The 22,222-nt window shown below is 43.4% G+C and overlaps 1 protein-coding gene across 2 annotated transcripts in view; it reads right to left on the bottom strand.

Annotated features, from left to right (window-relative positions):
* The window catches only part of SNX9 (sorting nexin 9), a 125,916-nt gene that overhangs the window by 86,031 nt on the left and 17,663 nt on the right, over nucleotides 1-22,222 (bottom strand). The window contains exon 1 of one of the 2 annotated variants that reach the window (XM_047858258.1): nucleotides 21,166-21,189. The exons of the other annotated variant lie outside the window; for it this stretch is intronic. Coding sequence (XP_047714214.1) covers nucleotides 21,166-21,174 — 9 coding nt within the window. The 5' untranslated portion in view covers nucleotides 21,175-21,189. Of the gene's footprint in view, nucleotides 1-21,165; nucleotides 21,190-22,222 lie in introns of those variants that run through there. 2 annotated transcript variants of the gene reach the window in all.

The raw sequence follows: 22,222 nt of genomic DNA, 5'->3' as shown, positions 1-22,222 counted from the left end.
GCATCAAACTGGCCATACCACACATAACATCACTATAACCAAGTAACACGCCAAAACAGACACTTAGGACACCCGCACGTGACTGCCTGTTCTGCCCACTGCTTCGTAACTGCACATACACATTTAAAATTACCTGGATTTTTTAATTTTTAAGACCATATCAAAATGGCTTCATCATACTAAACACTTTGATGTGGTTGCTTGAAATGGGGGTCGGTTTTCCTTTTTCCGTAAAGGGTGAGGTACTAAACATTTGAACTTTTGCAGGCCATGCAGTCTCTCTGCTGCCGTAGTGCAAAAGCTACCATATGCAATAGTGCAATAAATGAGTGTGGCTGCATTCAAATCAAACTTTATTTACAAAAAACACATGGCAGGGGCGCCTGGGTGGCTCAGTCGGTTAAGCGTCCGACTTCAGCCAGGTCACGATCTCGCGGTCCGCGAGTTCGAGCCCCGCGTCGGGCTCTGGGCTGATGGCTCGGAGCCTGGAGCCTGCTTCCGATTCTGTCTCCCTCTCTCTCTGCCCCTCCCCTGTTCATGCTCTGTCTCTCTCTGTCTCAAAAATAAATAAAGGTTAAAAAAAAAAATTAAAAAAAAAAAAAACACACGTGGCAGGCCAGATCTCGCTCAGGGGGCCATAATCTGATCTCTATATCATGGCTGGGAACACAATTATTATAAAAAAGTCATTAATATAATATTGCATCAGTCATAAAGAGAAGAATCTTTGTAATTCATGTCACAAAGGGTTACTCTAATATATAGAGCTTCTAGAACTTAAGAAAAAGACCAGGAACCCATAAAAATGGGCAGAGGAGCAAACAGTTCATAGGAAAATATAAATGGTACTTACACATATGAAAAAAAGAATGCTCAATTTCACACATAAGGAAAGGCAAATTCATTTGGAAGATGTTGCCAGATCTCCACCAGGGACTGTACCATTTAAACTATTACCAGCAACATATATATGAAGGTGATTGGCTGTCTACAGTTTCACAGACAGAATAAATTACCCAACTTTTGGATTTTTGCCAATCCAGTAAGGGAGAAATGCTATCTCAGCATAGTTGTTTTTTCTTTTCAAAGGAATAATAGCTTTTATTTTATTTAAATTTTAGTTAGCAGTGTGATATTAGTTTCAGTTGTACAATATAGTGACTCAACAATTCCATTATGTCACCCAGTGCTCATCACACCAAGTGTCCTCCTTAATCCCCATCACCTATTTAACCCATCCCGCCCCCCAACCATCAGTTTGTTCTCTATGGTTCAGAGTCTGTTTCTTTTTTTTAATATATACTTAATGTTTTATTTTTTGAGAGAGCACACACGAGTCGGGGAGGGGTAAAGGGGGGGCGGACAGAGGATCCAAAGCAGGCTCTATACTGACAGGCTGACGGCAGTGAGCCTGATGTGGGGCTCGAACTCATGAACCATGAGATCATAACCTGAGCCCAAGTCAAACACTCAAATAAATGAGCCACCCAGGCGTCCCTAGAGTTTGTTTCTTGGTTTGCCTCTCTTTTTCCCCCTTTACTCATTTGTTTCTTAAAAATCCACATGAGCGAAATTATATGGTATTTTTCTCACTCTTATTTCAGTTAGCATAATACCCTCTAGCTCCATCCACATTGTTGCAAATGGAAAAATTTCTTTCTTTTTTATGGCTGAATAATACCCCATTTCCTGTGTGTGTGTGTGTGTGTGTGTGTGTGTGTGTGTGTGTGTGTACACATCTTTATCCATTTATCAGTCAATGAACATCTGGTCTCTTTCCATAATTTGGCTATTGTTGATAATGCTGCTATGAACGATGGGGTCCAAGTACCCCTTTGAATCTGTATTTTTGTAGCCTTTGGGTAGATACTTAGTAGTGCAATTCTGGATTGTAGGGTAGTTCTATTTTCAAATTTTGAGGAACCTCCATACCGCTTTCCAGAGGGGCTGCACCAGTCTGCATTCCCACCAACAGGGCAGGAGGGTTCCTCTTTCTCCACATCCTCACCAACACCTGTTGTTTCTCGTGTTGTTGATTTTAGGCATTCTGACAGGCGTGAGGTTTATCTCACTGGAGTTTTGATTTGTATTTCCCTGATGATCAGTGATGTTGAGCATCTTTTCATGTGTCTGTGGGCCATTTGGATGTCTTCTATGGAAAAATGTTTATTCATGTCTTCTGCCCATTTGTAAAGTAGATTATATATCTTTGGGGTGTTGAGTTTTAGAAGTTCTTTACAGATTTTGGATACTAACCCTTTATCAGATATGTCATTTGCATATATCTTCTCCCATTCTGTAGGTTGCCTTTTAGTTCTGTTGTTTCCTTCACTGTGCAGAAGCTTTTTTTCTTTTTTTAATTTAAATTTTAGTTAACAGTGCAATATTGGTTTTGGGAATAGAACCCAGTGATTCATCACTTACATACAACACCAGTGCTCATCACAAGTGCCATCCTTAACGCCCATCACCCATCTAGCGCATCTCCCCCCCATCACCCTCTAACAACCCTCTGCTCTCTGTCATTAAGAGTCTCTCTTGTGGCTTCTTTCCCTCTCTTCTTTTTCCCTCAATAAAGTTTTAAAGATAAATTTACCCTTTGACTCAGAAATTTCTTTTGGTCGGTGTCTGGGTGGCTCAGTCAGGTTAAGTGTCTGACTCTTGATTTCAGCTCAGGTCATGATCCCAGGGTCATGGGATTGAGCCCTGCATCAGGCTTCACGCGCGCATGGAGCCTGCTTAGAATTTTCTCCCTCTCTCTACCTCTGCCCCCTCTCCCCCACTCACGCACTTTCTCTCTAAACTAAAAAAGAAATCTCATTTTGGACTCCATTCTCTAGACGCAGAATGTGTACCAGTGAAAACATAGCACTGTTTTTCATATAAAGAGACTGTAGACCACCCTAGTGTCTAGCAATAGGAAACTGTTTTATCACCACGAGAGAATATTACGCAGCAATAAAAGAATAAGAACAATCTCTATGTGCTGACATGGAAGGAAAATATCACTAAGTGAGGAAAGCAAGCCGCAGAATAGGGCATAGAGAATACTACTTTCTTTTTCATACGTAGACAGATATTTATATTTGCCAATATTTCCACCAAAAAGCACTAGATAAATTATTTTTAAACTGGTTACCTATAGAGATGGGAGAGGAAAAGAGTGGATTCCTCACAGTGGACTCCTTTTCACATCATTTCCATTTTTGCTGTATACACGTACCACCCGCCCAAGAATTCTAAATTAAAACGGGAGGAGGGAGACACCATTTATAGTAGTAACAAAAAATAGAAACCTATCTGGAAAAAGCCTTAAAACGTTCCTGAAAGACACAGAAAATTGCAAAAACTGGGGAGTGTGGCAGATTGCTTGCAATAAGGGCCACAATAAATCTTCCCATCCCTATATCCTTTTGCAGGGTGACTCTGCCAGTCCTCCCATTGAGAAGGGAAGGACCTTTTTCCACCTCTGGACTCTGGTCTTGTTCATGTGCTTGCTGCCTTGGCCAAGAGAGTAACAGCAAATGTGACAGAAGAAAGGTATGAAAGCACTTGCACACCCAGGGTGGCCCTCTTCTGTTACCAGGATCGCCTCTGCGACCACTGAATCAGCCCGGGTTAGCCTCTACAGGGGACGCCATCCCACCCCAGGCATCCGAGCTGTACAAGGTGAGACCCCAACATGGGGGGAAGGCCACTGGAAGCTTCTCCAGCCTCAGCTGGGCTTTCCAGACCACAGAAGCCACCCACAGCCAACCCATAGAGCTAAAGAAAAGGTAGGTCTTTGTTGTTTTAAGTTACGAGGTCTGCAGGTACTTTGTTAGACCAGAAAAACTAATTCATGCAAAGAACCTTCCCACGTTTTAAGATGGGAGGCTCCATGGGGCGCCTGGGTGGCGCAGTCGGTTAAGCGTCCGACTTCAGCCAGGTCACGATCTCGCGGTCCGTGAGTTCGAGCCCCGCGTCAGGCTCTGGGCTGATGGCTCAGAGCCTGGAGCCTGTTTCCGATTCTGTGTCTCCCTCTCTCTCTGCCCCTCCCCCGTTCATGCTCTGTCTCTCTCTGTCCCAAAAATAAATAAACGTTGAAAAAAAAAAAAAAAAGTAAGATGGGAGGCTCCACTGAGAGAGCAACTCTCTGTCACAGATTTTAATAAAAAGATGAACAGATTTTTTTTTTTCTGAAACAGAACTGATCCTAAAATATGTTTGGCCATATAAATACATAAAAATTAAAAAAATCGTCAAAAAAACAAGCAGAGAAGAGAAAAAGTAGAAAGTCCACAACTAGTCCCAATGTATAGTAGTAAGTACCAGTATAATAAATAGTATGAGGGCATTATATTGCTTTACTGTAAGTGAGTCGATCTTGGGGGGGGTGGGGGGGAGTGAATCCCTACCTCATGCCCTATACCAATATAAATTCTAAGATGGACCAAATATTTACAAGAAGAAAGAGAAAGAGAGAGACAGAGAGAGAGAAAAGGGAGAGAGAAAAAGTGAGAGAAAGAAAAAAATCACATAGCTAGTGCCCAGATTAGAATCTTCAAATAGCACGTTTCACTAAAAGGAATCAGATTTGCTTAGAGAATTGGCTGATTTCAGGTCAATTTCAGGTCTCTCTCTGCCCCTCTCCCACTTGTGCTCTCCCTTTCTTTCTCTCAAAAATAAATAAACTTTAAAAAAGAAAAAGAAAAAAGAAAACAAACAAGAACACATGCACAACATACAAAGATGGGCCCAGAACATCTTTTCCTATCAGATATCAAAGATACTCGCCAAACCTGCTAAGACAGTGTTGAAAGGACACAGGCTCCAACTTGCAGGGGAGCTCGCTACCCAAACAAGAGGCAATACAAGCAACAATAAGGATAAAGGCTACAGTGGACTGAGCATCAAGTTTACTTAAACCTGAGAGCTCAAAATGATAAAAATAATGGGTCACAATGACATGATATGAGGGAACCAATGCATTCTGAAAGCTGGCAAATAAAGGTGGGAAAAATCTGGCATTTATCTTGCCCCTTTTTTACAAACTGTACCACTAAGGAATCAAGTAACAGATAAGTTTCCCTTTATAAAAATATTCTAGCTAACGCAAAATGGTAGAGCCACTATGAAAACGGTATGGAGATTTCTTAAAATATTAAAACTAGAACTACCATATGATCCAATAATTCTACTCTTGGGTATTTATCCAGAAGAACTGCAATCTGGATCTCAAAGAGATATCAGCACACCCATATTTACTGCAGCATTACTCATAATAGACAAGATATGGAAACAAACTAAATGCCTTTTGACAGATGAATGGATAAGGAAAATGTGGTATTTTAAACTAGGCTTTTAAAAAGAAGGAAATTCTGCAAAATGCATAAACATGGATGAACCTTGAAGATAGCTCATAAATGAAATGAAAAGGGAGTAATAGAATTAGAACATCATTTTCAATCCCTAATACTTTAATGCATCTAAGCATAGTGCCTCCAAAAGACAGCCAGAAATTATTTGCCTTCTGATGGAATACAATGCCAATTATGAAATCGACTTGAAAAAAGAATTTGCATCTTATGGACACTCTAGATCCTCGTACCAATTTATAGGAAGTATAAAGAAATATATTTAACTATGCAATGAGGATGTGATAGGAAAATCCATATGTAGGAAGTTACAGAATCCATTTTCTCTAACTAACAAATCTCAAAGACAAAAACAAGCCTGCTGGGGGTGGGAGAACAGGGGAACCCATAAATAAAGAGATTTCAGAGACTGATCCCAACTGCAATATACATAGACTTTATTTGGATTTCTGAGTTCAACAAAATGCAAAAAAAGGTTATGATAATAAAAAAATCTGAATACTTAAGAGCTATGGGATATTTTAAAAGCATTCAATTTTCAGGTATCAAAATAGTATTGTGGTTATATATTTTTTTTAATTAAAAAAAAATTTCTTTTAATCTTTATTCACTTTTGAGAGAGAGACAGAGCACGAGCAGGGGAGGAACAGAGAGAGAGGGACACACAGAATCCGAAGCAGGCTCCAGGCTCCGAGCTGTCAGCACAGAGCCTGACGCGGGGCTCTCAAACTCACGAACCATGAGATCATGACCTGAGCCGAAGTCGGACGCTCAACCGACTGAGCCACCCAGGCGCCCCTTGTGGTTATATTTTTAAAGTACTGCCCATCTTTAGAGAAAGCCACTGAAATATTTACAGATGAAGTGATAAGAGATCTGGCATTTCTTCAGAAAATGCAAGAGCAGGGGAAGTTGAGGGGTCTGGACCAAACAAGAGGAGTCAATAGTCATTGAAGCTGGGTGATGGGTGTGTTGGCTTCATTATACTATTCTGCTTTTGAATACGTTTGACATTCTCCACGGGAAAAAAACTTTTTAAGAAACTACAAGAAGTACCAAGGGAAATCTCAGAGGAGAATTTAAAAAATAACCTTGCAGTAGAGGAAGGCTTCACATGTGAAACAGAATCTTCAAGTCCTTAAGAGGGAGGGGGAGAGAGATTTCTCTTCACTCAAGTAAAAGATACCTGCCTTGCCTGGCGAAAGCCAATATAAATAAGATAAAAAATAATGACAATAAAGAAAAAAAAAGACAAATGACAAACAAATATTTGTAATTCATATCAGAGACTAAAGGTTAGTTCCCCTACTCTACAGAGGGTACCTACAAATCAGTAAAGAAAAAAAAAAAAAGAAAAAGAAAGAAAGAAAGAAAAAGAAAAAAAAAAAAGAGGGTGGAGTACCTGGATGGCTCAGTCAGTTAAGCATCCGACTCTTGATTTCGGCTCAGGTTGTGATCTCATAGTTCATGGGTTCGAACCCCACGTCAGGCTCTGTGCTGACAGTGTTGAGCCTGCTTGGAATTCTTTCTTTTTCTCTTAAAATAAATTAATTAAAAAAAAAAAAAAAGTAACGATGGCTCTTAAAAATATAAACCAAAGATTATTTTTCGCCTACCAGCATGGCAGAGAAACAAAAATGAAACTCGTAACATCATTGTTTGAGTTGCTCTGCACTGCCAGCTCAGAGCCTAGAGCCTGCTTTGGACTCTGTTTCTCTCTCTCTCTCTCTCTCTCTCTCTCTCTCTCTGCCCCTCCCCCGCTTGCACTGTGTCTTTCTCTCAAAAATAAATAAACGTTAAAAAAATTTAGAAACTCATAGCAACATCATTGTTGATGAAGCCGTAGGTTCAGGAAGTAGATTATTCTTAGGTGGGAATGGGAGTGAGGATTCTTACCGTGTGGATGGCAATGTCTATGAAAATTACAAACAGAGACTCTCTTACTTGGAAATTCCACTTCTAGGAACGTATCTTCTAGAAATATTCACATGTCTGCAAAGTGATGTGCATAAAAGGGTACTCACTGCAGCCCTGTTTACAACAGTGAGCGAGCAGGCGCAGCCCAGCGCTAGGGATTGCTAAGGAGAGTAGGGCGCTGCACAAAGTGGAACAGCACGCTCCGGCAAAAAACAACTAAGGTTTGCTTATTTTTCAGAGGTGCGATGGTCTCTAATGGATGTGTTAAATAAGAAAATAAAGCCTGGTATGTCATTTGTGTGAAAAGAGGGGCAAAATGCCTCTGCTTGTGTGTGCACAGACTATCTCTGTAAGGAGGGAAAAGAAACCGGTAATACAGCCCCCAAGGAGAGAAGCCAGCTGGCCGGGGGCGGGGACAGATAGGAATTTCCTGTGTCATTCTCTCTGCACCATTTTCGTGTTTGTTTTTTTTTTTTTTAAATTAACATAAGTCTATTGCCTGTTGAAAAAAAATTAAAAATTGGAAGTACTGTTTAATGCCTCTACCTAGGAAGCTCAGAATTCTGCTGAAAATACCACAATCTACAGGAGAATGCTTCCTTGGTTGTAACAAAGCACAAAATGCTCCCAAGCATAACTTAAAAGGGAGGGGGTGGGGTGGGAAGGGGGCAGACAGAATTTGTACTGTCTTCCAGGAGTTCCCATTCTGAGTACTGTTACCTTCGCTCCGCATAAATATACACATAATTACATTTTACAACGACATGAAAAGCAATACAATCACATGAAAAGCAATACAATCAACGACATGAAAAGCAATACAATGAAGTTTACAAATGGAAAAGTTAAAAAACGTTCCTCTCCCCCTGTCAAAGGTCACAAGGGCTAACAGATTTGAAACTGGCCTTCCAAACATCATGCATTTGACACACGTGTGTGCACACACACAGAGCCAATTAGAACCACAGCACCTATGCTCGTCTACATTTCATGTTTTATGTCATCATAGGAGTGTTCATATCAGCACATCTATCTTGTTCTCTATCACAGCTGCAAGGTGTCTAACCCACCCGGCAACCTCCAGGGCAAAGCACATGAAAACTTAGCTGTGGTTAAGAAGATAACCTGACTCCCCGCCTAAACTGAAATAGCGTGATTGTAAAAGGACAAGTGCCTCGGAGCAAAAAAGGGGAAGAAGAGTCTAAAAGCAAACAGTGCCCCAAATCCCAAAGACAACTGGTCGAAAACATACACACTCCCAGTAACAGCGTCTGACTGGTCCCCCCTCCCCCCCCCAACAGTCAACGCTGTGTGTTGACAATGATTTTCATTCCCCCACAAACAGGAGAGGAAATGTCATCGCTGGCAACATGGCAATTATGAGCTGACTTTGGAGCCAGACCACGAGGGGTCAACTCCCTACTCTACCATTTCAATGGCTTTCTGAACTTGGCCAAATTCCTTAAAGTCTGTCTCAAATTCCTCCAGAATAAGATAAGGATAACAGCATGTGCCTCGTGACACCGATGATAAGTGAAGTCATAAATATGAAGTGCTTATAACAGTGACTGGCACAAAGGGCCCGGTAAATGCCAGTTATTGTGACCTTTGGGTTTTATTTATACACACACACACACACACACACACACACACACACGTATATACACACACATACATACACATAATACATACACACATATACACATATACACACATACACACACTCCATATTAGGCTAAAAGTTGTTACTTAACTGTGTCCTCCTCCTAGCCTACCAAGCATTCTGGAACTAGCCTTGGGGTTCAAGAGAAAGAGCTGAGTACTGGTTACTTATCCCCACGAAAGGTGTTTTTGTAATCTGTTACTTCAGCACGTCTTGAGAGAAGCAGCCCCCCTCCCCCCCCCCCCACAGGGTCAACTACCCGCTTCACACCCCCCTCGCCCCTGTGTGTGGGGAGTATTGCATGCAGGTAGAGATATTACAGCAATGCTGAGGATGGTCCCAGGGAGTCCCTCGACCCCATTCACTTGCCAAAATATTGGAACAATGAACATGTAATAAGAAAACCGATTTAAAGATAAACTGGCAAAAATCAAGTTTCTCCATAAATACTGACTTGATAAAAAAAAAAAATACAACTGGAAGGATATCCCCCATAAGCAACAAAAGCCAAAATACAAAGCAGAAGAGATCGCCACAAACATGAAGAACCTCATGAGGAAAGTCCCACCAGCAAATCGCACCATGTTCCTGAGAACAAAGCGGTAACTGCACAGAGATGTCAGTCTATAAATGCACTGAAGGTTCATTCAAAATCCCAAGGGGATATTTTGGGAGAAATTACAAATAAACTCCATCGCAAACGAACTGTGATCTCTTAAAGGGCTCTTGAAACATACTACGACCTCAGGAATACAGCAAGACGACACCTTATTTTTAGCACTATACAGCCACAAAAATCAATAGCCAAGGACCATGTTAGAATCTTTCAATATTCCAACCTGCTCTTTAATACAAACTCAGCATAGTTTCCAAAAGGGCACAAACTACCTTGAAATATTTCTTTTCCCCCATGAGACTGAAAACTTTGATCAGATTAAACTGTCCTATAAAATAAATTCCTGTTTCAGCCATTAGCCCCTGGTTACCAGCCTATGCTAATTATCATGATCAAGTACTCCTTAGTCCTTTACTACACTGATTACTTTGTACCCAGTACTCCAACAATTCCATTTAGGAAAAAATACATTATCTCATGACAGAAGAAATAGTCATCACAAAGGAATCTATCAAAATGTTGTATTATATTCAGTGCCTTAAGTTCCTCACAAGAACTGAAATTTCCTGGAAGCCCATGTTTCTTAAACAATACGAAGATCTGCAGAGGGCTCACTTGTGTGCTGGGGAAAAGTATAGGAATGGGGATGTGAGCTATCATGCAGCCGTCACTGTTATCTGGAGACCCTGAGACGCTGAATATATATGCAAAACGGCAAAAATAAACGTGTGCCCTACAACTTCAGTATTTTCCTAGAATAACCTGAATCAACTCAGGGCCTTATAAGGATAAAACTATTGAAGGCCGAATTCAAGAGGCTATAGTCCAGACCAAATAAAACAGAGAAGAGAAGGACTAGTAATTAATGAATGAGCGATACATCAAAATTCAATAAACATAACAAAATTAATCAAAATCAAATAGCAGAAAGCCACAGTGGAGTAACTATCCCTCTTACTACCATTTGCAGCTAGAAAACTGGACAAAATGCATGAAATGACAGTTTCCAGATATTGAACAACAGGGCAGCACAGGACAGTGAACTCCAAGAGAAGGGAAACAGAGGAGGTGAACCCTATGAAGGCTCTAGCTTTCTGCCTGGAGGCAGCTTCTGACTCAAAAGCCAAGAGAAGAACCCAAGCAGGGAGCCACAAGTGGAAAGCACAGGTCCTGCTGAGGTGAAGTGAGCGGGACCAGAACTCCAGGAGGCTTAGGAAACTGGGAATTGAGGAACAGACTATCAGAAAGCAGCTACTCAGAGAAAATGCTCCAGACACCTGCAGGGAGGTCTCCTTGAGCCTGTTGATGAATACCAAGCTGCATACGACAGGGTAAAATTCTTTAAGGCTAAGCAAACAACAACTACAGGGGGGATGTGGGCTGGAAAAATGCTCAGAGGTCAGGCAGTTCGGACTAGCCAGAGTGGAGAAGCTTCACTGAACACATCCACAGCATTCTTGGTAGACACCCCAATGGGGCTGGGGTAGAGGCGCCTTAGGATAAGATTACTCTGGACACCCCCCTCCCCATACAAAACAGAAACAAGTCTTGAATTAGACTGGTTCACAAGTAACTCAACTGCCTACCAAAACACCTTAACACCCTTTAAAGGCAGAACGCAAAATCCAGACACTCAGCAACATGCCAACACAATGTCCACCATCCAATAAGAAATTAATAGACAAGCCAAGAAAGAAAAATGTGACCTAGGACAAAAACATCAGTCAATAGAAACACACCAGGAAATGTCAGACATAATAACACTGGCAGACACATTAGAATAGCTACTATAAATATGTTCAAGGACTTAAAGGAACATCTGATTATAAGGAGAAAAAAAATAGATGTTATAAAAAAAAGATCCTAATGGAATAACCAGAGCTGTAAAATGCAATTTCTGAAATTAAAAAATGTACTGGATGGGCTCAACAGATAATTAGACACTCCAGGAGAAATGGTCAGTGAACTTGAAGAAATAGGAATAGAAACTATGAACAGAAAGAAAGAGATCACGAAATGGGCAGAGCCTTCATGGACTGTGAGACAGTATCGCACAGTCTAACACGCATGCAACTGGAATTCCAGGAGGGCAGGGAGGCAGAGCAGAAATTTTTGAAGAAATAATGGCAGAAACTTTCCAATTTGATGAAAACTAAAATCCCCAAATTCTAGAACCTGAGTAAGTCCCACAAATGAAAAAAGCACACACACACACGCGCGCGCGCGCGCACACACACACACACACAAAAACCACACAAAGAGACATCATAATCAAATGCAGGACATCAGCAATAAAGAGAAAAATCTTAAAAGCAGCTGAAGGTGGTGGGGAGGGGGAGGCGGGGGGGGGGGGAGACACATGACATACAAAGGAACAAAGAACAACTCGAGACTTCCTATCAGAAGCAAGTCAAAATCTATCTTCAAGTGCTAAAAAATAACAAAGACGATAAAGCTAAAATTCCCTATACGGCAAAAACATCTTGCAAAAATAATATTGAAATAAAGACATTTTCAGACAAAAGCTAAGAGAATTTATCACCAACAATTTGACACTGCAGGAAATGCTAAAGGGAGCTCATTTACCGAAAGAAAACGACGCTGTACAGAAACCTGAATACACACCCACCCACCCACCCACACAGACCATGAGAAAGAGTAAACATGTGGGTCATCTACAAAAAATTCTCATTGTTTCTTTTCCCTAAAAGATTACTGACTTTTAAAACAAGGACAACAGTGTACTGTGGGGGTTATACCATTGAGAAATAAAATGTACCAGACAAACAGCACACAGGACGGGAGGCAGATGTGGAAGTGCATTGTTACAGAGTTGGTATACGTGACACCAGAAGGTGGAGTCAGAGTGTGCAGTGACAGGTGCATACTGTGAACCTGAGAGCAGACAGAAGGAAAAAAAAAAGAGAGAGAGAGAGAGAGAGAGAGAAACATATGTGAATAAATAGCTAATAAGCAAATGATAAAGATAAAAATACTATTAAATAACCTAAAAATGAAAAGAAAAACATGAAACAATAGATGCAGCAAATAAAGAAATAGCAAGACGGTACTTAAACCGAATCAAATTATGTTAAGTGGATAATTACATTAAATGTAAGTAGTCTAAACACTTCAATGAAAAGAGAGATTGTTGACCTGAGAACAAAGCCAGACCCTCACTATGTGCTGTCTGTAAGAAATGCACTTTAAGTATAAGGAGACAGAAGCCTGAAGAGTAAGGAGAATAAAAGCAGAGGGCAACAGCACTGGGGCGCCAGCTCACATCAGGATGCAGGCGAGGGTAGGAGAAGGAGTGTGTGCAGACTCCCCCCCAGGACGAATCCCTCTGCCAGCCGGCAGGGAGCCTGCACCAGATACATGCCCAATGCAACGGGGGGTTCGGGGTCTCCGCGTGCCTGGGTGACCCGATGTGGGATGTGTGTGGAAGCAGCAGGCGGGTAGAGGTCACCAGGAAACTGCTACACTAGAGACAGGAAAGGTGAGCGCTGGGGAGGGAAGGACGACACCGGCCCCCTTTTTCTTCTGAAGATAATCTGTCCTGGGAAAAGGCCAATTTAACAAAACCTACTTTAGAAGACAGACAAAAATGTCCTGATAAATAGCAGGCAAACTTCAGCTTCAGAGAAGATGGGGTGTCAGGTACTGGATTTACTCTCCCACCTTAAACAACTTGAACACTGAACAAAATATGTGAAACCAGTTTTCAGACCACGGACACGGGACAGCCCAGGACTGTGATCTTGAGAGAGGGGGGCAAGGAGGTAAGCCTGAGAACTGCCACAGTGACTGTGGGCCACAGGGAGGGAAGGAAACCCAGGCGAAGCCTCCGGATGTCTCTGCCGTGAGGACTCCAAGATGGGACTGGGGGAGGGGGTGGCAAAGAGGGAGCAGAAACGGCTGCACAGAGACCGCGTTCTGGGGATCTGCGATCGGCACATGCATGCGAGAAAACTGCCCAACAGTGGAAGTAAAACCACAGAAGCGGTGGGCAGAACAATCTCCTCCCAAGTTCACCCAAGGCTGGAGAAAGCTGGGGTTCCCACCAGCCATGGTGAAAAACCTCTGTGATACAGGGCACTGGGTAATTATTCAGACAGGTATCCCTTCAGTGGTGGGGAGAAGACAGTCCCAAAGGCTGACCTAGCTCATCGCATCCTACAAAACTTCAAGCAAGGATCAAAGGGATCTAACGGTTTCCGAGTAACTTAACTGCATTCCAGTACAAGCTCAAGAAGGTTTTGAAACATACACAATTCCCTAACACCCTTAAAATTCACTAAGTCTGACATCCAATCAAAAAATACCAGGCAGGAAATTAGACCCCAATGAGGAGGGGAAATCAATGGAAACTAACCCAGCAATGTCAACTAATTCCATTATCTGAGACAAGATTAACACTAAACACAAAATTAGTTATTGTACCTAGTAAACACTAAAAATTAAACATTGATTTTATATTAAACATTGATATAGAAACACCTGGGTGGCTCGGTCGGTTAAGCATCTGACTTCAGCCCAGGTCACGAACTCATGGTTCGTGGGTTCGAGCCCCATATTGGGCTCCATGCTGACAGCTCAGAGTCTGGATCCTGCTTTGGATTCTGTCTCCCTGTTTCTCTTCCCCTTCCCCACTCAGGAGTGTGCTCTCTCATGCTCTCTCAAAAATAAACAAACATTAAAAAAATTTAAATGGGGGCGCCTGGGTGGCTCAGTTGGTTAAGTGTCCAACTTGGGCTCAGGTCATGACCTCATGGTTCATGAGATTGAGCCCCGCGTGGGGCTCTGTGCTCTCCGCTCAGAGCCTGGAGCCTGCTTCCCATTCTGTGTCTCCCTCTTTCTCTCCACCCCTCCCCCGCTCATGCTCTCTCTCAAAAGTACTAAATAAACGTTTAAAAAAAATTTTTTTTTAATTTAAACGTATAAGCACTGTTAGAGCAATTATTCACAATAGCCAAAAGGTAGAAGCAACACAAGTGTCCATCAGGAGATGGCTAAACAAATGACAGTGGAGTATTATTCAGCCATAAAAAGGAATGACAGTCTAAGACATGCAAAGACACGGATGAACTTAGAAAAACGTCATGCCAAGTGAAGCAAGCGGATATAAAAGGACAAATACTGCACGACTCTGCTGACATGAGGCACCTCCAAGAGACAAATTCTTAGGCAGAAAACAGAAAAGAGGGTACCATAGGCTGGCAGGGGAGAGGCTGAGTTATTGTTTAATAACAACACCAAGTTCCCATTTGGGATGATGAAAAAGCTCTTTAAATAAGTGATAGTTATACAACATTGTGAATGTACTGATGCCACTGAATCCTATACACTTAAAAAACGGTTAAAATGGTAAACTTTATGTATATTTTACCACGATTTTGAAGATTATACAAATAAGTAATGGTGTACAATTGTGGGGGAAAAAATGAATGGTGCCCTGGTTGTACTTTTTCTTCCTCTTACGTAATTAGCCTTCTGTAGCTGACAGTTGGTACTAAGCCACCTTCACAGTGACCAGCAGCCAGCAGTGCTGGGGCTTGAAAAGTCAAACAAAGATATGCTCTCAAAGAGGTCACCAGAAGTCTTCAAGAATGGTCAAATACTTTAAACACAGTCACCCAACATTATAAAGCAGATGTGATACGGTTCACCACCAAATGTTTGCTTTAGGGCATTCCTGGGGGTTACATGTAAGTACTTGGCCTTGGCTCCAACTTCAAAAAGATAAAAAACAAAGAAAGAAAGGAAGAAGGAGGGAGAGGCCAAGAGAAAACTCCTTGGGTAAAGTACAAAGATAATCTGCACCTGACTACCCCTAGTCACAATGGGACAACGCTCAGCAAGTTACACTGTCTAGCTACTCCAGGATTTTCAACCTCTCCTGTCTCCTTCCCATTGGCATCCAAACACTCATGTCTGTTACATCTTTAAAAAGGAACAGAATCCTCCCTCAACTCCAAGGACTCCTTTGACCAATGCTTTCTCTTAATCTAAGAAATTTCAAGACAGGCGGTCCCTGTTTCCTGTGTCTATTTCACCTGCTCCTCACTCTTTAACCCTCTGTAGTCCGGCTTTGCCACCTGGCGGCCCTGGAACAGCTCGGCCAAGGCCACCTGCAACCTTCCCACCCGCAACCTGCTGGACCCTCCTTTCTCCTGGCCGCCATCTGACACCGCGGTCTACTCCTTCCTGAAACATTTCCTCCCTCTGGCTTTGCACACGTGCCCACAACTTCCTCCTTGTCTGTTGTCTCTCCTCTCTCAGTCTTCTCATGGAGGCAGGTCCCCTTAAAGGCTCGTGTTCCCCAGGCCCCATGCTCGCCTTACCGTATACACTCTGCCTGGATGACAACCACCCTGACGACTTCATCCGTACACTGATGAACCCCAAATCCATACACACCTTCCCTCTTTCTTTACCTAAGTCCCATTCACCTTTCAAGTCCCAGCTTAGATTCCACTTATGGGAAGCACCCTAAAAACCTCTAAAATTGGTAATGCACCCCTCCTGTGAACTGCCGGGGGTGGGGGGGGCAGGGGGCTGCACTCCTCCGTCACTGTATTTGCACCACACTAGCTTGGCTGGTTTACTTCTCTGTGTTCTCTACTACACTGTGGGTTCCTTCTCGGTCTTGTTCAGCACAGCACCTGACAGTAGTCACTCAAATATGTTCGATGGATGAATTATTAACCCAGTCATCACAGCACAGCGGCTACCTCCTAACAGGTGTTTAGAATGTTTGAGCTAATGAATTCTCTGCCATTTCCAAATCTACCCAACCTCCTAATTTGGTGATGAAATTACAGAAAATACACTGTTCTTGAGATGAAAAACTGCACTAGTCCAGGTTTGCTGTCCCAGCTAAAACAACCAAAAGCCAATAATTTAACAGACAATCATAAATCTCTTGAGTTTATAAGCTAAACATTTCTTTGCAAAATGTCAACATTTATCCCAAACGTTTCTTAATTGTACTTTCTTAAACTCTACCGTAATTTTGGGAGAGAATTGCCTGCCCCCCCCCCCCCATATCCTAGGTTTTTTTTGCTCAATGCCGTCAGAGGCAATTCTCCTGGGATGCAATGGAGTCACTAAAGCCGATGGCTAGAAACCAGGCTGAAGCTAGATGGCGGATATGCATTCATTTTGTCATCAAATGTAACAGACAGTCCCTACTGCCATTCCCTGTTCCAGGCCCACACAGTGGTGAAAAGCTAACAACACGTCTACCCTCCCTCAGAGTGTGTTAGTAGAAAGAGATGCCACTCAACACAGGGTAATTCCAGCTGGTGCTAAGGACAATGAGAGAAATTAGGTGATGTGATAGAGTAACAGGCTGGTGCAGGCTACTTTAAGGTATTTGGGGAAAGGCACTTTGAGAAGGGGTCATTTGGGACCTAAAGAATGAGGGAGCTAGTTGGTGAGGAACAGGGCTGGAGGACTACGCCCAGGTATGGCAGGAAGGACAGCAAGTGCAAAGGCCCTGGGGAAGTGCTAGGTCATATGTGCTAAGTGTAACTAAACAAGAGGTCAAATGATACAAAGGAACATTTACAAAAGAATTTTAAAAATGAACACCTTATTTTTAGCATGACTTCCCTGACGCTTCGATTAAAAAAAAAAAAAAACAAGCATTCAGGAGACAAAAGGAAATATCATTTATACAACCTATGAATAAAATATACTGAAAACTAAATTACAGGAATCAAGCCCTATTAAAAACCAGAACAGAAGATGTTAGGTATATTACATCAGCTCTCCTGCTCCTTCCTGGGCCCAGGGAAGACATTACTAATCTCGGCATGGTTTGTACGTGGCCTCAGTCCTTTTCAGCAATGCCCTCCCGGCAGCTCCTGCTCGCCTTCTCTGTCCTGAAGGCTCAATAACCAAAAGAGATGAAGTTTTTTTAATAATTCATCTCTCATGGTCCTTCTTTTGTATTACATATTTTCCTGGTTTCAAAAAGACTACCCTGAAAGTAGGACTCATTTAAAAAAAGCCTGTTCCTAATGACTCAGGGTCCTTATCATAACCATGATTACTGTATAAAGTAAAAGACACTGAATATTTTCTAGGCCTTAGCTTTCAAACGTGAAAAATGACAGGGTTAGACTAGATGACCTGCAAGTCCTTTTGGGCCTATTTAAAGAATTCAAGTTAAATATTTTACACTGGCAGCTTCTCTTACGTCGACCGCCTAAGAGTCGTGCTCTGAGACGCGACAACCTGTCCTCTTCCTCTCCGCCATCTGCTCGGCAGCCGTGCGTGAATGCACCTCCACCCTCGCTGGCCAGGCTGGTGTCCGGATCGGCAATGCCTGCTGGGAGCTCTGCTGCCTGAAACACGGCGTCCGGCCTGACGGCCAGATGCCAAGTGACAAGACCACTGGGGGAGGAGCTGACTCCTTCAGTGCCTTCTTCAGTGAGACGGGTGCTGGCGAGCACGTGCCCAGGCCGGTGTTTGCAGACCTGGGACCCATGGGCACTGATGAGGCTCACACTGGCACCCGCCGCCAGCCCTTCACCATCGAGCAGCCTCACGGGCAAGGAAGATGCTGCCAATAACTATGCCTGAGGGCGCTACACCATTGGCAAGATCATCATTGACCTTGTCTTGGACTGAGTCTGGAAACTGGCCAACCAGCGCACAGGTCTTCAGGGTCTCTTGGTTTTCCACTTGGGGGCGGAAGTTGCTGCCGGGTTCACCTCCCTGCTCCCTCCAACATCTATTGATTATGGTAAGCAGTCCAAGCTGGAGCTCTCCATTTACCCAGGCCCCAGGTTTCCACGGCTGTAGCTGAGCCCTCCAACTCCATCCTCACTACCCACATCACCCTGGAACACTCTGTGCCTTCACGGTTGACAATGAGGCCATCTATGACATGTCATAGAAACCTCGGAACTGAACACCCAACCTACACTAACTGATATGGAGGACACGATTTGACCTCACCGCCTCCCTCAGATTCGATGCAGCCCCGAATGTTGATCTGACAGAATTCCAGGCCGACCTCATACCCTACTGCCACGCCCCTCTCGCTCCGGCCACATATGCTCCTGTCACCTCTGCTGAGAAAGCCTGCCTTGAACAGCTTTCTGCAGGAGAGATCACCGACGCATGCTCTGAGCCAGCCAACCAGATGGTGAAATGTGACCCTCACCATGGCTTCCTGCCCGGGGTACCGTGGCAACACGGTTCCCAAAGATGTCAATGCTGCCACTGCCACCGTCAGGAGGAAGCATGCCATCCTGTTTGTGGACTGGTGCCCCGCTGGCTTCAAAGTCGGCATTCATTACCCGCCTCCCCCTGCGGTACCTGGTGGAGACCTGGCCAAAGCAGAGTGAGCTGCATGCATGTTGAGCAACACCCCAGCCATTGCTGGGGTGCCTGGGCTCGCCCGGACCACAAGGTTGACCTGACGTATGACAAGCGTGCCTTTGTTCGCCGGTATGTGGGTGAGGGCATGGCTCCCCTTGACAGAGACTGTAAGGAGGTCGGTCCGGATTCTGTTGAAGGAGAGGATGAGGAACGAGAGGAACAGTAAACTCTGATCTGTGCCCTGAAGTCAATGTGTATGTAGCAGCATATCCTCTTATACAATTACTGATCTTTGCTTTAAAACACAGCAGTTTGTTACAGACCCAAGCTGTCCGTTTCTCTGATGGGTCTGAACAAAGAGTATACCCTGTCTTAAATGAAAAAAACAAAAAAAATTTTTTTAAATAGTGTTTAAACACTATTTAAAGTGAAATACAGAGAGCTTTAAAATTAAACTACTCAAAATGATGCTTTTCCCTTCAACATGAACACACATACAACCGGGTTACGTGAGGAATGTGGGTGTCTGCTTTAAACCGCTACGTGGATGAGGGGCAGAACTCCTAACCAGGGTTTATTTTTATCAGTGGTTCCTCTTTAGGATAATGTGTCTTCTAGATTCACACAGCTGACATAAAACCACAAAACTAGACCTGGTTTTTATTGTAGCACAAGTGTAAGGCAGTAAAATAAGACTGCCAAAGTTAGCAAAATAAAACACAATTCGAAGGGCCAACTTGAAGTTTCGTATGCCAAAAACAGAAGAATGAATCATGCATGGCCAAATGAAGACAGTTAGACTAAATAGCAACCAACAGACAGAAAAAGTTTACAAATACGGGATTCGTAACATCTGAGATGGAGAAGACAGGAAAGCTTCTTGGCCAGGTCCCAACGAGGCACCTTCTATGGGGCACGAAAGGTGCCTCTGACCAGATCTCTGCCAGCTTCCTCTCTTTCCCCTCCCAACTGGTCCTTCCTGCAAATTAATAGCGCAACAAAGAGGGAAAGCCAAGTGGGGATGGACTAAGCCTCTCCAGCAGTGAGGCACTTTACACGCCCGGATTTAACTTTCAAAATAGCCCTATGGTGGCGGTTGACTTAGCTTCGCAGGAGAAACAGCAGCTCACACGATCACATACGCTAAGGTCCTGAGGTCGAATGACCAGCGAGTGGAAAAAGTGGCATTTTACCCAGTTCTTTGCCGCGTAGGAGCCCCTGGGCTGATCTTCCTGCCATGACCTTCCCTCTCACCCAGCTGCCTGTACACACTACTGCAAAGTCCCCCTCATAACACAGGCATCATTCACAGCAAAAAGTTCGAACGGTACCCCATCACCTAAGATCAACTTCAAATTCATTCCCTGGCATTCAAGATCCTCCACGATCTAAAAATCTAGGCCTCTCCCCCACTCCACAATACCAACCGCTCCCCCGCCCCGTGACTCTATTTCTCATTTGTGCCCTCTTCTTCCCTCCATACTGGATGCAGCCCCCCCACCCCTCGCTTTTGGTTAAGGTTTCACCCTCCCTCTTGTGAGTCAGGTAAGGTAACTCCGTGTCTACCCTAGCGAGTGATCTAGGCCTGAGGAGCCTAGGCCAAGGTCTCCCAGGGGTGGTACAATTCATATTTGGGCCAAGGGGAGGATGAGTCTTTATGTTCTTTGAGACTTTCCTGCACATCAGAAGTTTAACACGCCTGCATCATTACAGATGAGGAATCACAGCGCAGAGTGATTCATCTGCCTGCGGTCAAAGATCAAGAAAGTGAGCGCTGAACCCAGGATTGTACCCCAGGGCTTTCTGATGGCAAAGCCTGGCCTTTCTAGCACCCCCAGGTGGCTCCTGGTTCTTGCTCAAAAATTCATCTACTGAATATCCAGTACAAATCACTCTACAGGGAGACGAACACCAGCAAGGAAGAGTCACTGTCCTCCAAGGCTAATGGGAAAAAGATACGGTGTGATCAAGAGAATGCACTAGTAAAACAGAAGCAGCACAGTGGGCCGGGAGGCAGGTGCCGGCAGGGAGGGCACAAAACAGGGGCAGCCGGGCAGAGGGCGTTTCGAGCTTCAGCGAGTGGTCTGTAGCTTTCGTTTTCCTCTTGAATATGCTCTCGTGCAGCTGGCTTTTGTTTTTGTGTTTGATAACACTATGGAGGGCCTCAAGGACAGAGAGAATGCTTGACTTTCCTTTTTTTAATACCCTAGTCACTTCGGTTGTGGATTCCAGTAAACGCAGAACACAGGCTAAGCTGAAATGCTAAGAAAGCTTACCATGTCCATCACCACTGGCAGAGCAGGTTTTTTTCATAGGATTAAGTCTACCCCTACTTCCAGGATGGAAGGAAAGGCTACTGCAGAAACCGTAAACTCTCAAGTTCCCCACACTTGTAAAATCTCTAAGTTTCAACAGCTATACCATTCTCCTCTGTAAAATAGAAAAAAAATGACACCACATTACTTTAGTAAACTACATTTCGTTATTTTTTAGGTCACGGTCTAAAATCCATCATCACTGAAAATGTCACAAAAGCTCTTCTCATCACTCACATCATGACAATGGCCCTACCGGACGCAGCTGGTCAAGGTACTAGACTAAGGAACAAACACTGAATTCATCATCTCCCGTCAATGCTCCTCTGAGCCCGCGGGAACCACAGTCCAAGCCAAGCAATCCCAGGTAACCAGCCACAAATTTCAACAGTGTGACTCATTAACAGGAGAGTGTCACGTAGCCTGTACCCTCTATGTCAACTTTCCTAATTTACGGGCGCTGTCTGGGCTCTGGGTGAAGCGCGTGGCATCCTGAACTCTTCCATTTAGCAGGCTACCCCCTCATATACATACCAAGATGGTTCCGAAACCCGTTTATGTAGTTGTACTTATGGCTGTAGCCATGCAACTGAACTATTATTGCCTTTCACACAAGACTGTGACAAAGGAGCAATTGTTTCTAGGAAAATCAGTTGAATGTTTGGAGGAACAGTGACAAAAAGTTAAATTGCTAAAAACTTTACTGTCAAACTAATGCAGCTGAGGCAACAGTCAGGACAAATGGGAAATAATTTTTAAAAATCTAGAATTCTGTATCCACAATGCTTTGAAATTGTTTTTAAATTCTTTAAAAGCTCTTTAAAAGAAACTAAAAATGGAAATCCTAGGCAATGCATTCTGAGATTACACAAGATGGATCACTTAGAACTCCAATCAGACCTTGGTTTTCTATCAAAGGATTGGTAAGGAAATGTAGATTTATGTATTCCTACATTAAAACATGATGGTATTTTCTTTTCATGCTTCATCAACTTTTTAACCATCACCTGGAGATCAC

The sequence above is a fragment of the Prionailurus viverrinus genome, chromosome B2 (assembly GCF_022837055.1).
Source record: "Prionailurus viverrinus isolate Anna chromosome B2, UM_Priviv_1.0, whole genome shotgun sequence".
NCBI classification, from domain to species: Eukaryota; Metazoa; Chordata; class Mammalia; order Carnivora; family Felidae; genus Prionailurus; species Prionailurus viverrinus.
The sequence above is the reverse complement of the archived record's forward strand: the minus strand, read 5'-3'. Positions and strand labels throughout refer to the sequence as shown.